At 41.2% G+C, this 13,120-nt stretch overlaps 1 protein-coding gene across 2 annotated transcripts; it reads left to right on the top strand.

Moving 5' to 3' along the window:
• The first annotated feature begins 3,721 nt into the window (after positions 1 to 3,721).
• On the top strand, positions 3,722 to 12,625 carry LOC131148800 (serine/threonine-protein phosphatase 7 long form homolog). 2 transcript variants are annotated; one of them, XM_058098728.1, is made up of 4 exons: positions 3,722 to 4,280; positions 10,226 to 11,100; positions 11,188 to 11,275; positions 11,365 to 12,625. In XM_058098728.1, exons 2-3 carry the CDS (start codon positions 10,637 to 10,639, stop codon positions 11,222 to 11,224), a joined length of 501 nt encoding a protein of 166 aa, XP_057954711.1. In that variant the 5' UTR covers positions 3,722 to 4,280; positions 10,226 to 10,636; the 3' UTR covers positions 11,225 to 11,275; positions 11,365 to 12,625. The 2 variants fall into 2 exon arrangements, with proteins under 2 accessions (XP_057954711.1, XP_057954710.1); XM_058098727.1 differs by lacking the exon at positions 3,722 to 4,280 and having other exon boundaries at positions 10,785 to 11,100; positions 11,365 to 11,784; positions 11,887 to 12,625.
• Positions 12,626 to 13,120: the final 495 nt, after the last annotated feature.

Genomic DNA, 13,120 nt, shown 5'->3' with positions numbered 1-13,120 from the left:
TCATCATTCTCGGAAGCAATATTTGCTTCTGTCTTTGCCCTTGTCTCAAATTCCTTCTTCTGACTCCTGCACTGGTTCCTGAAATGACCAGTCTTTCCACAGTTCCAGCACTCAATAGCTTTAGTGCTCTGGGAACTTGTGTCCTGAGTACCTCTGGGATTTCTGGATTGAGACCGCCTGGGCCTAGATCTGCCGCGGTTGTTTGATCGTCCATGCCTGTTTCCTCTGTCTCGATTATCCATGTTCAAGGTTGAACTCGAATTGGAGCTATGGTTCGGCTGCGTTCTTATTTCCTCCGTCAAAATCATGTTGACGACCTCATCGTATACAAGCTTTGATTTTCCTGCGGAGCTACTGATGGCAGTGACGACACCATTATAATTTTTAGGAAGCTGACTGAGAATCAGTAGAGCCCGAATCTCATTATCAAACGTTATCCCTACTGAGGCGAGTTGATCAAACAACTTATTGAAGTTATTCAGATGCCTGCTGAAACTCTCACCTGCAGACATATTCATGGTAAATAGTCTTTTCATGAGATATACCTTGTTTGCGGCTGAAGGCTGCTTGTACATATTGAGAGCGCATCCATCAGAGACTTGGTGGATGTTATATGCTTGATATTGAACGCCACAGATTTCGACAAAGTCATTATGATGGCTCCGAGGACTTTTCGATCAAACAACTCCCACTCGTCCTCGTTCATGGATGTTGGCTTACCCTTCAATGGTAAGTGCAATTCCTTCCCAAACATATAGTCTTCAATCTGCATCTTCCAGAAACCGAAATTATTCCCATTGAACATTTCGATTTTTGAGCTCTTTTCATTCGACATCTCGATTTGCTAATCTAGAGATGGAATTAGCTCAAATGGATAGCACGGATGGATCCAAAACGATTGAAAACCCTAGAAATGGTTCGAGTTGCTCGAAAAACGAACCCAAAACGACCCTGAAAAGCTCAGTCAAAGTTTTCAGTCAAACCTGGTCAAACTAATGACGTGGGGCTGACGTGGCATCTGCTGACGTGGCTGCTGGGCCCACCTGTTGACGTAGCAGCGGGATCCACCTGTGACGTGGCTGTGGAACCCACTTGATGACGTGGTAGCACCTGCTAACATGGCGCCTCTACCACGTGGCACTCCTGCTGATGTGGCCCTGCTGGCGCATGCGCGTGACGTGGCGCTGAGGACAGATCCAGGTCAGGAACCGGATCTCGGGTTCACCCGGATCTGAGTCACTTGTAGGGTCGAGTCGGGTTCTCTTCGGGTCGGGTTGAGGCGGAACGGGCAAAGAAGACGCGTGTGGTGCGTGCAGTGCGTGAGGAGATGTTGGCCGGCTCGTGGATGGTGCGTGAAGAAACGTCTTGCTCCATCAATGAGCGTGGGGGCGCGTGCGGGCTTGTTTGAACTCCGTTCGAGCTCTGGCGGGTACCGTTCTCTTCGTCTCGACGAGAAGAATACGATGGTGGCCTCTAAACACACTTTCGATCTACTGGACAGAGCTCTGAATTTTGGGATCACTTTCGATATGGATTTTCTGCTCCAATCGGGCTCTAATACCACTTGTCAGGACCTTGTGAGCATCCAGAAGAAAATGACACCAAGAAATTTACGTGGTTCCGTCAAGAACGACCTACGTCCACGGAGCACACACCAACTATTCAATAACTCCATGGAAAAATGTTACAATTCTCTCTTTCTCTTCCTCCCTTCTTCCTCTCAGCTCTCTCTGCACTCTCTGTGCTCTCTCTGCACTGCTGTGCTATTCTGAGCTACTGTGCTTCCATACAATATCTTCCACAGCCTTCCTTTTATAGTGGCTTGGAATAAATTACATTTAAGATAAAAATTAATCACAAATGAGAGTTACAATGGGGATGATAATGAAGAGATAATTCCACACATTTTCTTGACTCAGCAACGCATCATCTCCAGCTGTCTTTGGCTCCATCTCTAACAGGAATGACCCAAACACAACCAAAGGAAGCTTAATTGGAGAATTATTTGTAATAAGGGCTGTGTGAGGTAGTACGTTTTGTAACTCTTGTGAGTGTGTTTCTTGCATGATTTCTGAGCAAGAGTTGAGCAAAACACATACATACTAGGACACATGAGTTTATAGGATCACACTAAAGACATAAACACAAACTCACCCTTCATGGCTTTCTAAGTTAAAACAAGAGTTTGTCAAATGAATCCTAAAACTCAAATATGTTTTCAAAGGGACAAATTTTTAACATCCTAATTTTAAGAACATTTTTATGCTTAGTTCCGATTGTGTTAAAACAAGTTTAATGTCCTAAAGGTTCAAAGAAAGTCAACTATATTCAATAAAGGACATACTAAGCATATAAGATATCGAAACAAGTTTTCAAATATGTTTTCATAAAACAAGATATATTATATTTATGGGGAAACTCACTTGGACAAGTTTTAATCTTCATTAGACTCAATGTATTTCATATAATTATATCCAAGAATGTTTTAAGTCATTAAAATGCTTTTTGATAAGGAAAAACAAAGCAATCGTCACTACCGTAGTGCAATCTTGAGTCCTGAACATTTTCGGGTATTTTAGGCATAACTTTTTCTAGAAAAGTCCAAATGAGACGATCTTGGTGTTCCTGGAAAGCTAAGACAAAATTCCACAACTTTCATTTTGGTCACTTTTTTTTATTTAGGGACCTCGTTGACGAAATTCAGATTTTGTCGACGAATTCTAGGTAGAAGCGCCCCAACGGGCGGAAAACGGCTAGTTTGCCAAATAATGTATTTTTTCTTCCCCCCAACGGCTAGTTAACGGCTCCTAAGATTCTTGGGCTATAAATACAAGCTTTTAGACTTGTATTAATATGATTTTGAGCATTGTTGATCATATTTGTGAAAAATATCATTTTATTCAAAATCTAAACACTTTGCCCTTTGCATTTTAGTTATTCTTCACAAGTGCTTAATCCTCTCTTGCTCACTTATCTTGTAAGATTCATTCCTTGAGAGAATAGAGTGAGGATTTGGTTATGTTTCATATTGGCTCATTTAAGGAGCATTAAATTGTATTTCCAATCTTTTGTAAGGTTCTTTGTGAACCATTGTTGTAAGGTTCTTTGTGAACCGAAGCGAAGGCTCTTGGTGAGCGCAGTAGGGGTTTGTTCCCAAGTGTAAGGATTTGTTCTCTAGTTGTAAGATTTCTCCGCCGGTGAAGGAGTATCTTTAGTGGAATATGGAATCCTTGGTTTGGTGCTAAGGCGTGGACGTAGGCTTGGTGCCGAACCACTTAAAAATACCGGTGTTGTTCTTTCTCTTCCTTACACTTTTTATTTTATATCTTGTGCATGATTTATATTTATATTGCGATATAATTTTCTCTATTTTGCTACAAGTTTTTATTTTGTAGAAAAATACGTATTCCGCGAAAAGAGTCTATTCACCCCTCCTCTAAACTATATACTCCGAGTTGTGACTCCTAACACATAGAATAATATTTTATATAGAAAGGATGAGAGAAAAGGAGAAATAAAGAGAATAGTGATATTTTGTATAAGATTAATTCCAAATCATCTTATAATTTTTTTCGAAAAGTAAAGTTTTTTATCACATCAGTCCATGGAATAGACATAGTTGAATTACGTAAATTTTTATTTTTTCTCTAATTAATTACATGTATTTTTTATAATATAATACTATATATTTTGAGTAATGTTATGGACAGGTAAAAATTTTGAGTTTTTTTCCGTTTTAACTTTTTTTTAAAAAAATATATTAAATAATACCTCATTCTTGGAAGTTTTTCCCAGAATGACTCTGACGTAATCTCGCTAGTCCAAGTAGCGATTTTTAACCAAATCTCGCTACTCCAAGTAGCGAGATCTACTGTTTCGTAAAGGGTTCGTGGTGACGCGTGGCAATTATCGTTACTCGAAGTAGCGAGATTTAATTGGGGGAAGTAACACTCCGGCAGCCACGTTTCGACGCGTGTAACTGTCTGCGAACCAAAATTTGACGCGTGGCAAATCTCGCTACTCCAAGTAGCGAGATTTTGTTCTGATAATTAATGCTCTGCCAAACCCTTTTGAATTACCTCCAGCCGGATGTCGACGCGTGGCAAATCTCGCTACTCCAAGTAGCGAGATTTGCTTGAAAATAACCTCGCCAGTTCTTTCTTCCTCCTTTCTTGCACGAACAGACTGTTGCAGAGCCGAGCAGTGACCGTTGAAGGAAGACAGCCGAGCAGGTGACCGTTGGGGGCTTCATCACATTACAAGTTATATAAGGAGATGGGGTAAGTTATGTTTTCCATCTTCAGTGTTTAGATTTTTACATTATTTTTATTTCATCGAAAGTTTTGATAATCCGAGAGAGAGTTTGTGATTTGTGTTAAAAGAATCGTGGACAAACACTGCTCTTAAGGTTTGTATTTCATTGTTTTGGTATTTAAATTTAATTTTTTGTTGATAATATTTTATTGTTTGGGTATTTGAATTTAATTTGTTGCTGATAATATTTTATTTTTTCCATTCAAATTGTAGTTCAATATTTATTTATTTATTTTGGATTGTTGTTTCATTGCAAAATGCATTATCTTTCTTGCCTTAGAAATTTTTGAAGTTTCATCCACTCACAAAATTAGTTAAATTTCCTTCTACTCGTTTGAATAATTGTGCAATTATAATTAGATCATATGGTTTACTTTCAAAATGGGAAATTTTGTTATTCAATTCTTAAATTTTCTTGTACTGTTTTTAATATAATTGGGCACATGCACTAAAGTTGTGAACATAACATGTAAATTATATGATTTTAATTGATGCTTTCAATTAATGTGAGTGCACATTATAATTATAAATTGTATTGTCATATGTATAAGATCTTAGGATCTTATACCTTATTTTTCGGGTTATTAATAATTATGTTGAAAATTTTTTAAAAAAAAATTCCGACTGTTATATTAATGCTGAAGAACAAAAAAAAAAAGGTGATATTTTTATAATGTACAAAAAAAGAATCTGAAAATTGAGAATTATTTTCTAAACATTGAACACATCGTTAGGCTTTTCTCTTCCCTTTATTTTTTTTATTTTTTCCAGTTAATTTAGGGCTATTTGAAAAATTAAAATTTGACAATATGTTTGGTTAATATTTATGAAAATTAATATAACCTAAATTTTGTAATTACAAAATATTTATGTATTATTTTTAAATCAATTGATTTTTTAAATATATAATTAAAAAATAAAATTACAAAGAATATATATTAAAAATATTATAAAAATAAAAATATAGTTTATTATAATTAGTTTAATTAATTGTTAACTATCCAAATTTATTTGATAATAAAATCTTTTTTTTACATGACATTTGAAAAATTGTGAAAAATATTATATTATTGCTTTTATAATTTTTTAGATATATAACTTTGAATTCTATTTAAATTTTTTTCATAAAAAGTTAAAAATTGAAAATAAAAACTGAAAAATGACTACATAAAGAAACATATTTATATAATATGTTTTCTTTTTCACTTTTCTAATCTTTAACTAAATAATTTTATTTTATTTCTAGATTTATGAATTAGTTCTTCAAGAAACTAATAAAAAAAAAAAATTAGGGCTAGCATAGCACAATGATGCATATATATATATATATATATATTGTTGGATGCTACGTCTTCTCAATTTCAAAAGTTAACTCATAGGATCAGTCTTTCCAAATACTTAATAATTGATTTTTAGTACCTTTCACAATAATTCTAATAATCTCTCTCTCATACATGAGACTCCAATTTTAACCCATCTTGAGAAGAATGTTAAAACATGTTTTTGACACTAGTATTTGGGGTGTGTGTGTGTAGGCTATGAAAATGAAAGAAAATTTATTACCTCTTTGTCTGCCTACTCAAGAATCCAACTATAATGTGACTTGCTGTATGGACATCAATGAGTTATCCCTCTATTAGACTCAGATGATCATGTTTTCGTATTGTTTGACAACTTCTATTTGAGTGAAGATTTTTCTTAGTTCTCCAAGCTCATAGCCAAAATTTCTTTTGTATTTTGTTCACCAATACTCACAAGCCCACTACTTGGTTTCCAACAATCTACTCAATTCTAACTCACCCAAAATCACATACACAGAGGCAATGTTCACATAATCACAGCTCTAGCTATGAAAGGTTATCTCACCCATCCTCTGTCATTAGTCCATCCTATGTAATAGAACAATGGCTTCAACCAATATATAAATAGAGGCAACTGCTACACTGCACAGAAAATGCCAAACAAGAAAGGTGCTTGAATAGCTGACCATCATTACAATCCTAAAGTAGCAGAAGACAATTAGTTGGATTACCCGAGTTATTTGGTGGGTGCAGCAGTTCTAAAAAATGCGGTTCCTTAGGGATCAAATTAAAATAAAAAATTCCATGAAAAAAGCCCCATATGTATAAGATCCTAGGGTGGGGGGTGCCTGAGGAGGCCACAGTCGACAGAGCACCATTAAAGATCCAATGGTATGAGGGCGAAGCCGGCCTCGACTAGTCACCGTCGATGACGCTGACTGGGAACACTGTAGAGATGATAGCTAAAAGGTCACATTATTAGAGGAGAGTACTAATGAGTTTTTTTTCCTCTGATTCGAGCGTATTTTTCACCAATATATCAATATAAATGTAGTGTTCACATTTTAAAGCACTTGCCATAAGACAATCCCATTCCCATTTCATGAAGTGGGATGTTATGCGTCCTAAGTAACATTTTTCCAAAAGATCCATTCAACTCCTTTGAGTATGGCTGTTTGGATTAGCAATGAATCCTCAAATGGCTACTTAACAAATTTGAACTTCAAATTAAGTGGCAACCCAACAAATAATGAGGCAGAGTACGAAGTACCATTTTGAAAAAATTACTCTTAAGAGCACCATTTAATAGTTCTTTGGATTCTAAGTTGAATTACAAATTTTCAGAAAATCCGAAGTATATGTCATATAGGGAAAATCAAAACATGTTCATGTTATTTATTCATAGACACTGAATTCATCTATTTATTTTCTTCGTGGGAAAGTTAGGTCCAAACTCTAAGTTCATTCATTCATTAGAATTTGTATACATCTATTTGGTTTATAGTTATTAGTTATTTCGTTTCATTTACACATCACTTATACATACAATTTTGTGTTGCGTAGGTTTGTTTTATTTCTCGATCGCCGATCTAAATGGCAGGAAGTTCAAGCAGTAATCCAGTCACGGTATTTTTATATATAGGGGGGAACATCATAACCGCATTAGATGGTGTTAGGTATAGTAGTCGGCCAGTTCGACTTATTCGAATTGGCCGTAGGTGTAAATTAAGTAAATTATATACGAAGATATATAAATATTTGCATATCGATCCAGATTAATATGCATTGCGGGTGACTGCAAGATACCCTGCGCGAGAGTTAAATAATACAGCGTTCTACGAGGCTGTTCCGATATTAGATGATTATGGGTTGTGTATTATATTGGACGCACACTGTGTTAGTGAGACATATTTGACGATGCACTTGTATGTCGAGACTATTCCTCAAGTGGGTGTAATTGCAGTTGGGCAACCAGATGAGCCCGCGGAGCAATTGGGTGAAGTCGGTGAAGACACCGAACAAACACATCAGGTCGATGTTGGTGGGGAGGTTCGTGCTATGTCCACGGTCGATTTTAATGAATATCCGGGATCGTCATTCCAGCCGTCGGATTACGAAGCACCTGTTCCTCACACGTTTCCGCAAGGAGGTTGCGAAGACGTCCCGAGTGCGGTACCAGCATCGTTGTTTGCCATTGCGAAGGATGCATTGGACGAGGGCATGAACATTACAAATGATGTTCATATTGAAGACGAACACATGCACGATCAGGAAATGGGTGAAGGGTTAAATGATGTTCCCGATGATGTGAACTTACCTCACCATGACACGGACGACGCAACGTTTGACGCGCAATTCATCGGCAAGCTTCCGATGTACGGTCAAATTGACCTAGGTGCTGCAGATTTAACTGCGGTCGATGAGCTTCCCATACACGTCACTCGTTAGGAAGAATCCTCTGAGTTGAGTAAGGGGATGCTCTTCGATTCGAAGGATCAGCTGATCGCCGCAGTGCGAATATATCACGCTCGCACGCACCATGACTTCCATGTGGTGCGATCTACTCCTGAGTTGTGGGTTGCTAGGTGTAAGGACCACGCTTGCGCGTGGAGATTGCGTGCCATGTATCGGATGATACACCGTTTTTTCGAAATCACCCAATATAGTGGTCCGCATACGTGTCTGAATGAACTTATATCGCAGGACCATAACCAAATCACGTCGGCCCTCATTGCTGGGGAGATAGTGACTATGATCAGGGGAGATGCGTCGACGTCGATCGCTACATTGAAGGAGTTCATTGATCGTCGATTCGGGTATTCAATATCTTATAAGAAGGTTTGGTTGGGCAAACAGAAGGCAATAGCCCAAGTCTTCAGTGATTGAGAGAAATTGTATGAAACGTTACCGAAGTAGATGGAAGCGATGCGCGCGTACAATCCTGGGACTACAGTCAGGTGGAGGTCAACTCCGCTTCCAGGTAGCACTAACAGCGCTACCTTCATATCTGTATTTTGGTCATTTGCAGCATCTATTCAGGGTTTTCGTCACTGCCCTCCCGTTATATGTGTCGACGGGACACACTTGTACGGTAAGTACAAAGGCAAACTCCTTATTGCAACGTGCCCCGATGCAAATAGGCAAATATTTCCCCTTGCATTCGCTATTGTGCAAGAGGAAAGCCTCAACACATGGAATTGGTTTCTGTGTTCTTTGCGTTTGATTACCGACAGGGACGACATTTGCCTCATACCAAATCGACATCCAGGGATTATCGCTGCGGTGCAGCACAATCCTGATTGGCAACCACCACGTGCGCACCACGGATTTTGCCTTCGACATGTCGTAAGCAACTTCAATACAAAAGTGCGGAGTGTCAATATGAAGCGAATGGCTGAGCGAGCCGGAAGGGAGCATCAGGTGAGAAAATTTGACACCTGGATGGAGAGGATATTCGACGAGGGTGGAGAGCCAGCCAAGTCGTTCTTCGATCAGATCCCTCCTCATATGTGGACTCAGTGCCACGACGGTGGAAAGAGGTATGGAAACATGACGACCAACCTGGTCGAATGTTTCAACGCCGTCCTAAAAGGCGCACGTAGCCTTCCCATTACGGCTCTCGTGCAACTAACATTTTATCGCGTTGCACATTACTTTAATAGCCGACGGGAGTCTGCTCGTAACGCAATATCTAGAGGAAATACGTTAACTCCGCATATATTGCTAGCGATGGAAAGAAGGAAGTTGAAGGCGACCAGACAACGAGTCACGACGTTCAACCGATCTAGGGGTACTTTTAGCATCACGACCACGCAGCGGGGACCCCATAAAGGAAACAATGTCCAAACTTTGAGCATCTAGAGGCGCGAATTCTCCTGTGGGAAGTGGCAATCTTTACACTATCCCTGCTCGCACCTTCTTGCAGCTTGTGCCGAGACACGACTAAATGTGAGCCAGTTTGTTGAGCCATATTGGAGCACTGCCGAGCACTATGCAACATATGCTGCAGAATTTTATCCAATCATGCATGAGGCATATTGGCCAACTTGCACGTTGCCAAACTTGCAGGCAAATCCTACATACGCTAGACATAAAGGTCGGCCTAGGAGCTCACGTATACATAACGAGATGGATGCTCGGGAAGGTCGGAAACATATCACATGTAGCATATGCCGTCAAGAAGGACATAACCGCACAAGATGTCCGAGAAGGACCCAACCTGGGGATGCAGCTGGACCTTCGCACTAACCTATAACTTATAGGTGATCCGGGATTTGCGTACTCTTACTCCTCGCGTCACGACAAGTTTCCACCTGCTAATTCCTTATGAAAAATTTGTTTCCAAATGTTAAATCCTCAGACCACTTTAATTTCTCGGTGAACACGCGAATGCTCCATACTCAATTTGTCTCTGAGCGATTCAGTCACTGTGACCATAAATCGAGAATAGTGTATGTTCAGATGAAAACTTGGTGAGACATTTTAATTTGTACACATATAGGATAACCCTTGAGATTTTTGTTCGTTTCCACCATACAAAGCACCGGGGACAGATACTCAATTCTTATGCTTTCTATGTTCATGCTTTCAATCTTCTGGCTTGTTTGCAGGATCGATCCAGGGCCGTCCGATACTACTGTACTGTCTATGGCGATCAGCACCGGTCTAGTCGTGCGTGGACCGATTCGCATGCTGACGTCTTATATTGCCGAGGGGGCAGTCAGAGCATACAGGATAGGATAGGTGCAGACCCTCGCATTATTGATTGGATACGTGAGGCAGGTTTTTATGGGATATATCAGATTGGCCATATCCAGTTGGATTGGCATCTTGTGACCGCGTTGGTCGAGCGATGGAGGCCAGAGACACACACTTTCCACTTGCCGCACGGGGAGGCGACTATCACATTACAGGATGTCGCAGTGTTGTTCGGGCTACCGATTGATGGGTTGCCCGTCACTGGTCGTACAGCTGGACCAGTACAGGATGGAGGCGTCGGTCAGGGGGGAGGACTTCGCCGCATGTGCGAGAGATTGTTAAGAGTGGTGCCCCCAGACAGTGAGCTTGTTGGTGCCCGCATTCGCATGCGGTTTCTAGAGGGGGAGATGTTTCGCCAGCTTCCGGCTGATGCTGATGATCAGACTATAGCGTGTCACGCACGTGCCCACATGCTGCGATTGATATGTGGGACGCTGTTCTGCGACCTATCGGGGAGTTACGCTCACTTGATGTTCCTTCCACTGCTCGCGGAGCGAGCAGAGATACTCCATTATAGTTGGGGTGCTGCGACGTTAGCTTGGCTGTACCGGGAGATGTGCCGCGCCGCTAACGTGTCGCACTCACAGATCGGAGGAGCACTCCGCTTATTGCAGGTTTGGGCGTGGGAGAGATTCACGTCGTTAGCTCCTACGCGCCGCGGTGTCCGACATCTTATTCAGAGGGATGAGGATGGACGACCGATTGACCCAGCTCCACTCGCGTGGAGGTTAGTAACTCAACTAAAAATAATTTGCTTCAGTTGTCGTACGTAGTAGTGGTTACACCTTGCTAACTTACGTTCTATTGTGTATAGGTGGAGGGATCAGTTGTTGGCGCCTAATGTTGCGTAACACACGTTGCCCTGGTACAGATTCGAGCTGGACATGCACCGGGAGCACGAGGTAGTCTCTGTTATGTGTATTTACGGCTATTTCAACCTTTGCATTTATTCCCGTCCCAGCTCTGACATTTACTATATGTCTACGGGCAGTTCGTATGGGCGCCCTATACGGATGACATTGTTGCCGACCTACCACCTGGTTATGCAGTTGGATCAGACCTCTGGGTTGCCCGAGTGCCACTCATATGTTTTCATATTGCCGAGTGGCATCTCCCATACCGAGTGATGCGCCAGTTTGGCTTTCGACAGGGCATTCCCGGTCGCTTCTGTACCTCAGGGGTGGATGTACGTGGGGAGGACTTGCACGAGATTGATGGTCGCGGTCGGGGGAACACAGATTGGGCAGCGGAGCACGCCATGTACGTGAGTATGTGGGTACATAGGCGCGACTACATTGTCGAGGGAGTCCGGGCAGATGGCCCGATGCGTCCGGAGGATCCATATTACGCGTGGTACAGGTCAATCACACGTCGCTTCGTAGATTGGACTGCGGCGGTCTACATGAGCCTCGTACGCTTACTCAAACGTGTACCTAATTTGTTACCGTGATGATTAGTAGTTCAATGTTTTAAACACTATTTTCGTATGATGCAGGCTGATGTATTACACCAGGTGGAGTCGCTATCATCAGACCCTGTTGTGAGCGATTTAGCGAGAGTTGGTTTGGATATTGTCTACGAGGACGGGTGACGGATCCTTACCCCACGCCGGACACAGGCTCCACGAGGTGGTCGAGCAGCTCCAGAGTGAGGGGGTCGAGCAGCTACCTCCAGCCGTCCATCGAGTCCGACCTTCTCACCACCCATTGTACATGAGGAGTATGTGTTTGGGCCGTCCGCTGCTGATATTGCGGGACCCTCCAGTAGACCGGCCGATTATCGATCTGACTCTGCCGCGACGCCATCAATGTCGTACTTACTAGACGACCCTCTCGATGCGGAGGAGGTGGACGCACCCGACTTGCCAGCTCGGACTCGTCCAGAGACTACATACGACATAGCTCCTCGTCAGCTTCACCTAGAGAGGGATTCTCCAGTACGTGTGGGCGGAGACGACAGACATGTAGCCACTCGACGTGACTGGACACCAGACGCGGAGGAGCAGCCAGGTGAGGGCAGACACAGACGGCAGCCACCCCGACACCGGAGACGACCTCCATGAGGTACCGAGTAGCCGATATATGCCGTTGTGAATTAGTTCATAATTTGATTTGTACATCAGATATATGTTTACAGCTTCATTTGTACATAATGTATTTATTCATTATTCATTTGGGCAAAATGTATTTACTAATGACTTCATTTGTACAGCATCTATTTGTATAGAATATATCATTTCTCCTTTATTTCAACTTGTTTGGAGTATCATTTTTACATAATGTAATTGTTTGGAGTATCATTTGTACATAATGTAATTTACTTAATTCTGAATCTATAGAGCAGCAATAGGTAAAGTGACAAGCAGGTATAATTTAGTGTACTATTTTGATAGGTTTAATGTATACGAGTCTCGTGAATGTAATGTTGTGAACATACTGGTATGAACTGTATTGGAAGAATGTTATATTTGCACAGGTGCGTGGATGAATATGCTCAATTTTTAAACAGGACTCTGTCGAAATTAGTATACTATTTTGATAGGTTTAATGTATACGAGTCTCGTGAATGTAATGTTGTGAACATACTGGTATCAACTGTATTGGAAGAATGTTATATTTGCACAGGTGCGTGGATGGATATGCTCAATTTTTAAACAGGACTCTGCCGAAATTAGTATACTATTTTGATAGGTTTAATGTATATGAGTCTCGTGAATGTAATGTTGTGAACATACTGGTATCAACTGT

This window comes from Malania oleifera, chromosome 2, assembly GCF_029873635.1.
Source record: "Malania oleifera isolate guangnan ecotype guangnan chromosome 2, ASM2987363v1, whole genome shotgun sequence".
Lineage (NCBI taxonomy): Eukaryota > Viridiplantae > Streptophyta > Magnoliopsida > Santalales > Ximeniaceae > Malania > Malania oleifera.
This window is presented reverse-complemented; position numbering and strand designations above follow the sequence as displayed.

Excerpts from the sequence above, each read along its gene's own strand:
- LOC131148800 (XM_058098727.1), top strand. Across the intron at positions 11,785-11,886 it reads CGGCGGTCTACATGAGCCTC|GTGGAGTCGCTATCATCAGA; the intron begins GTACGCTTACTC and ends GTATTACACCAG.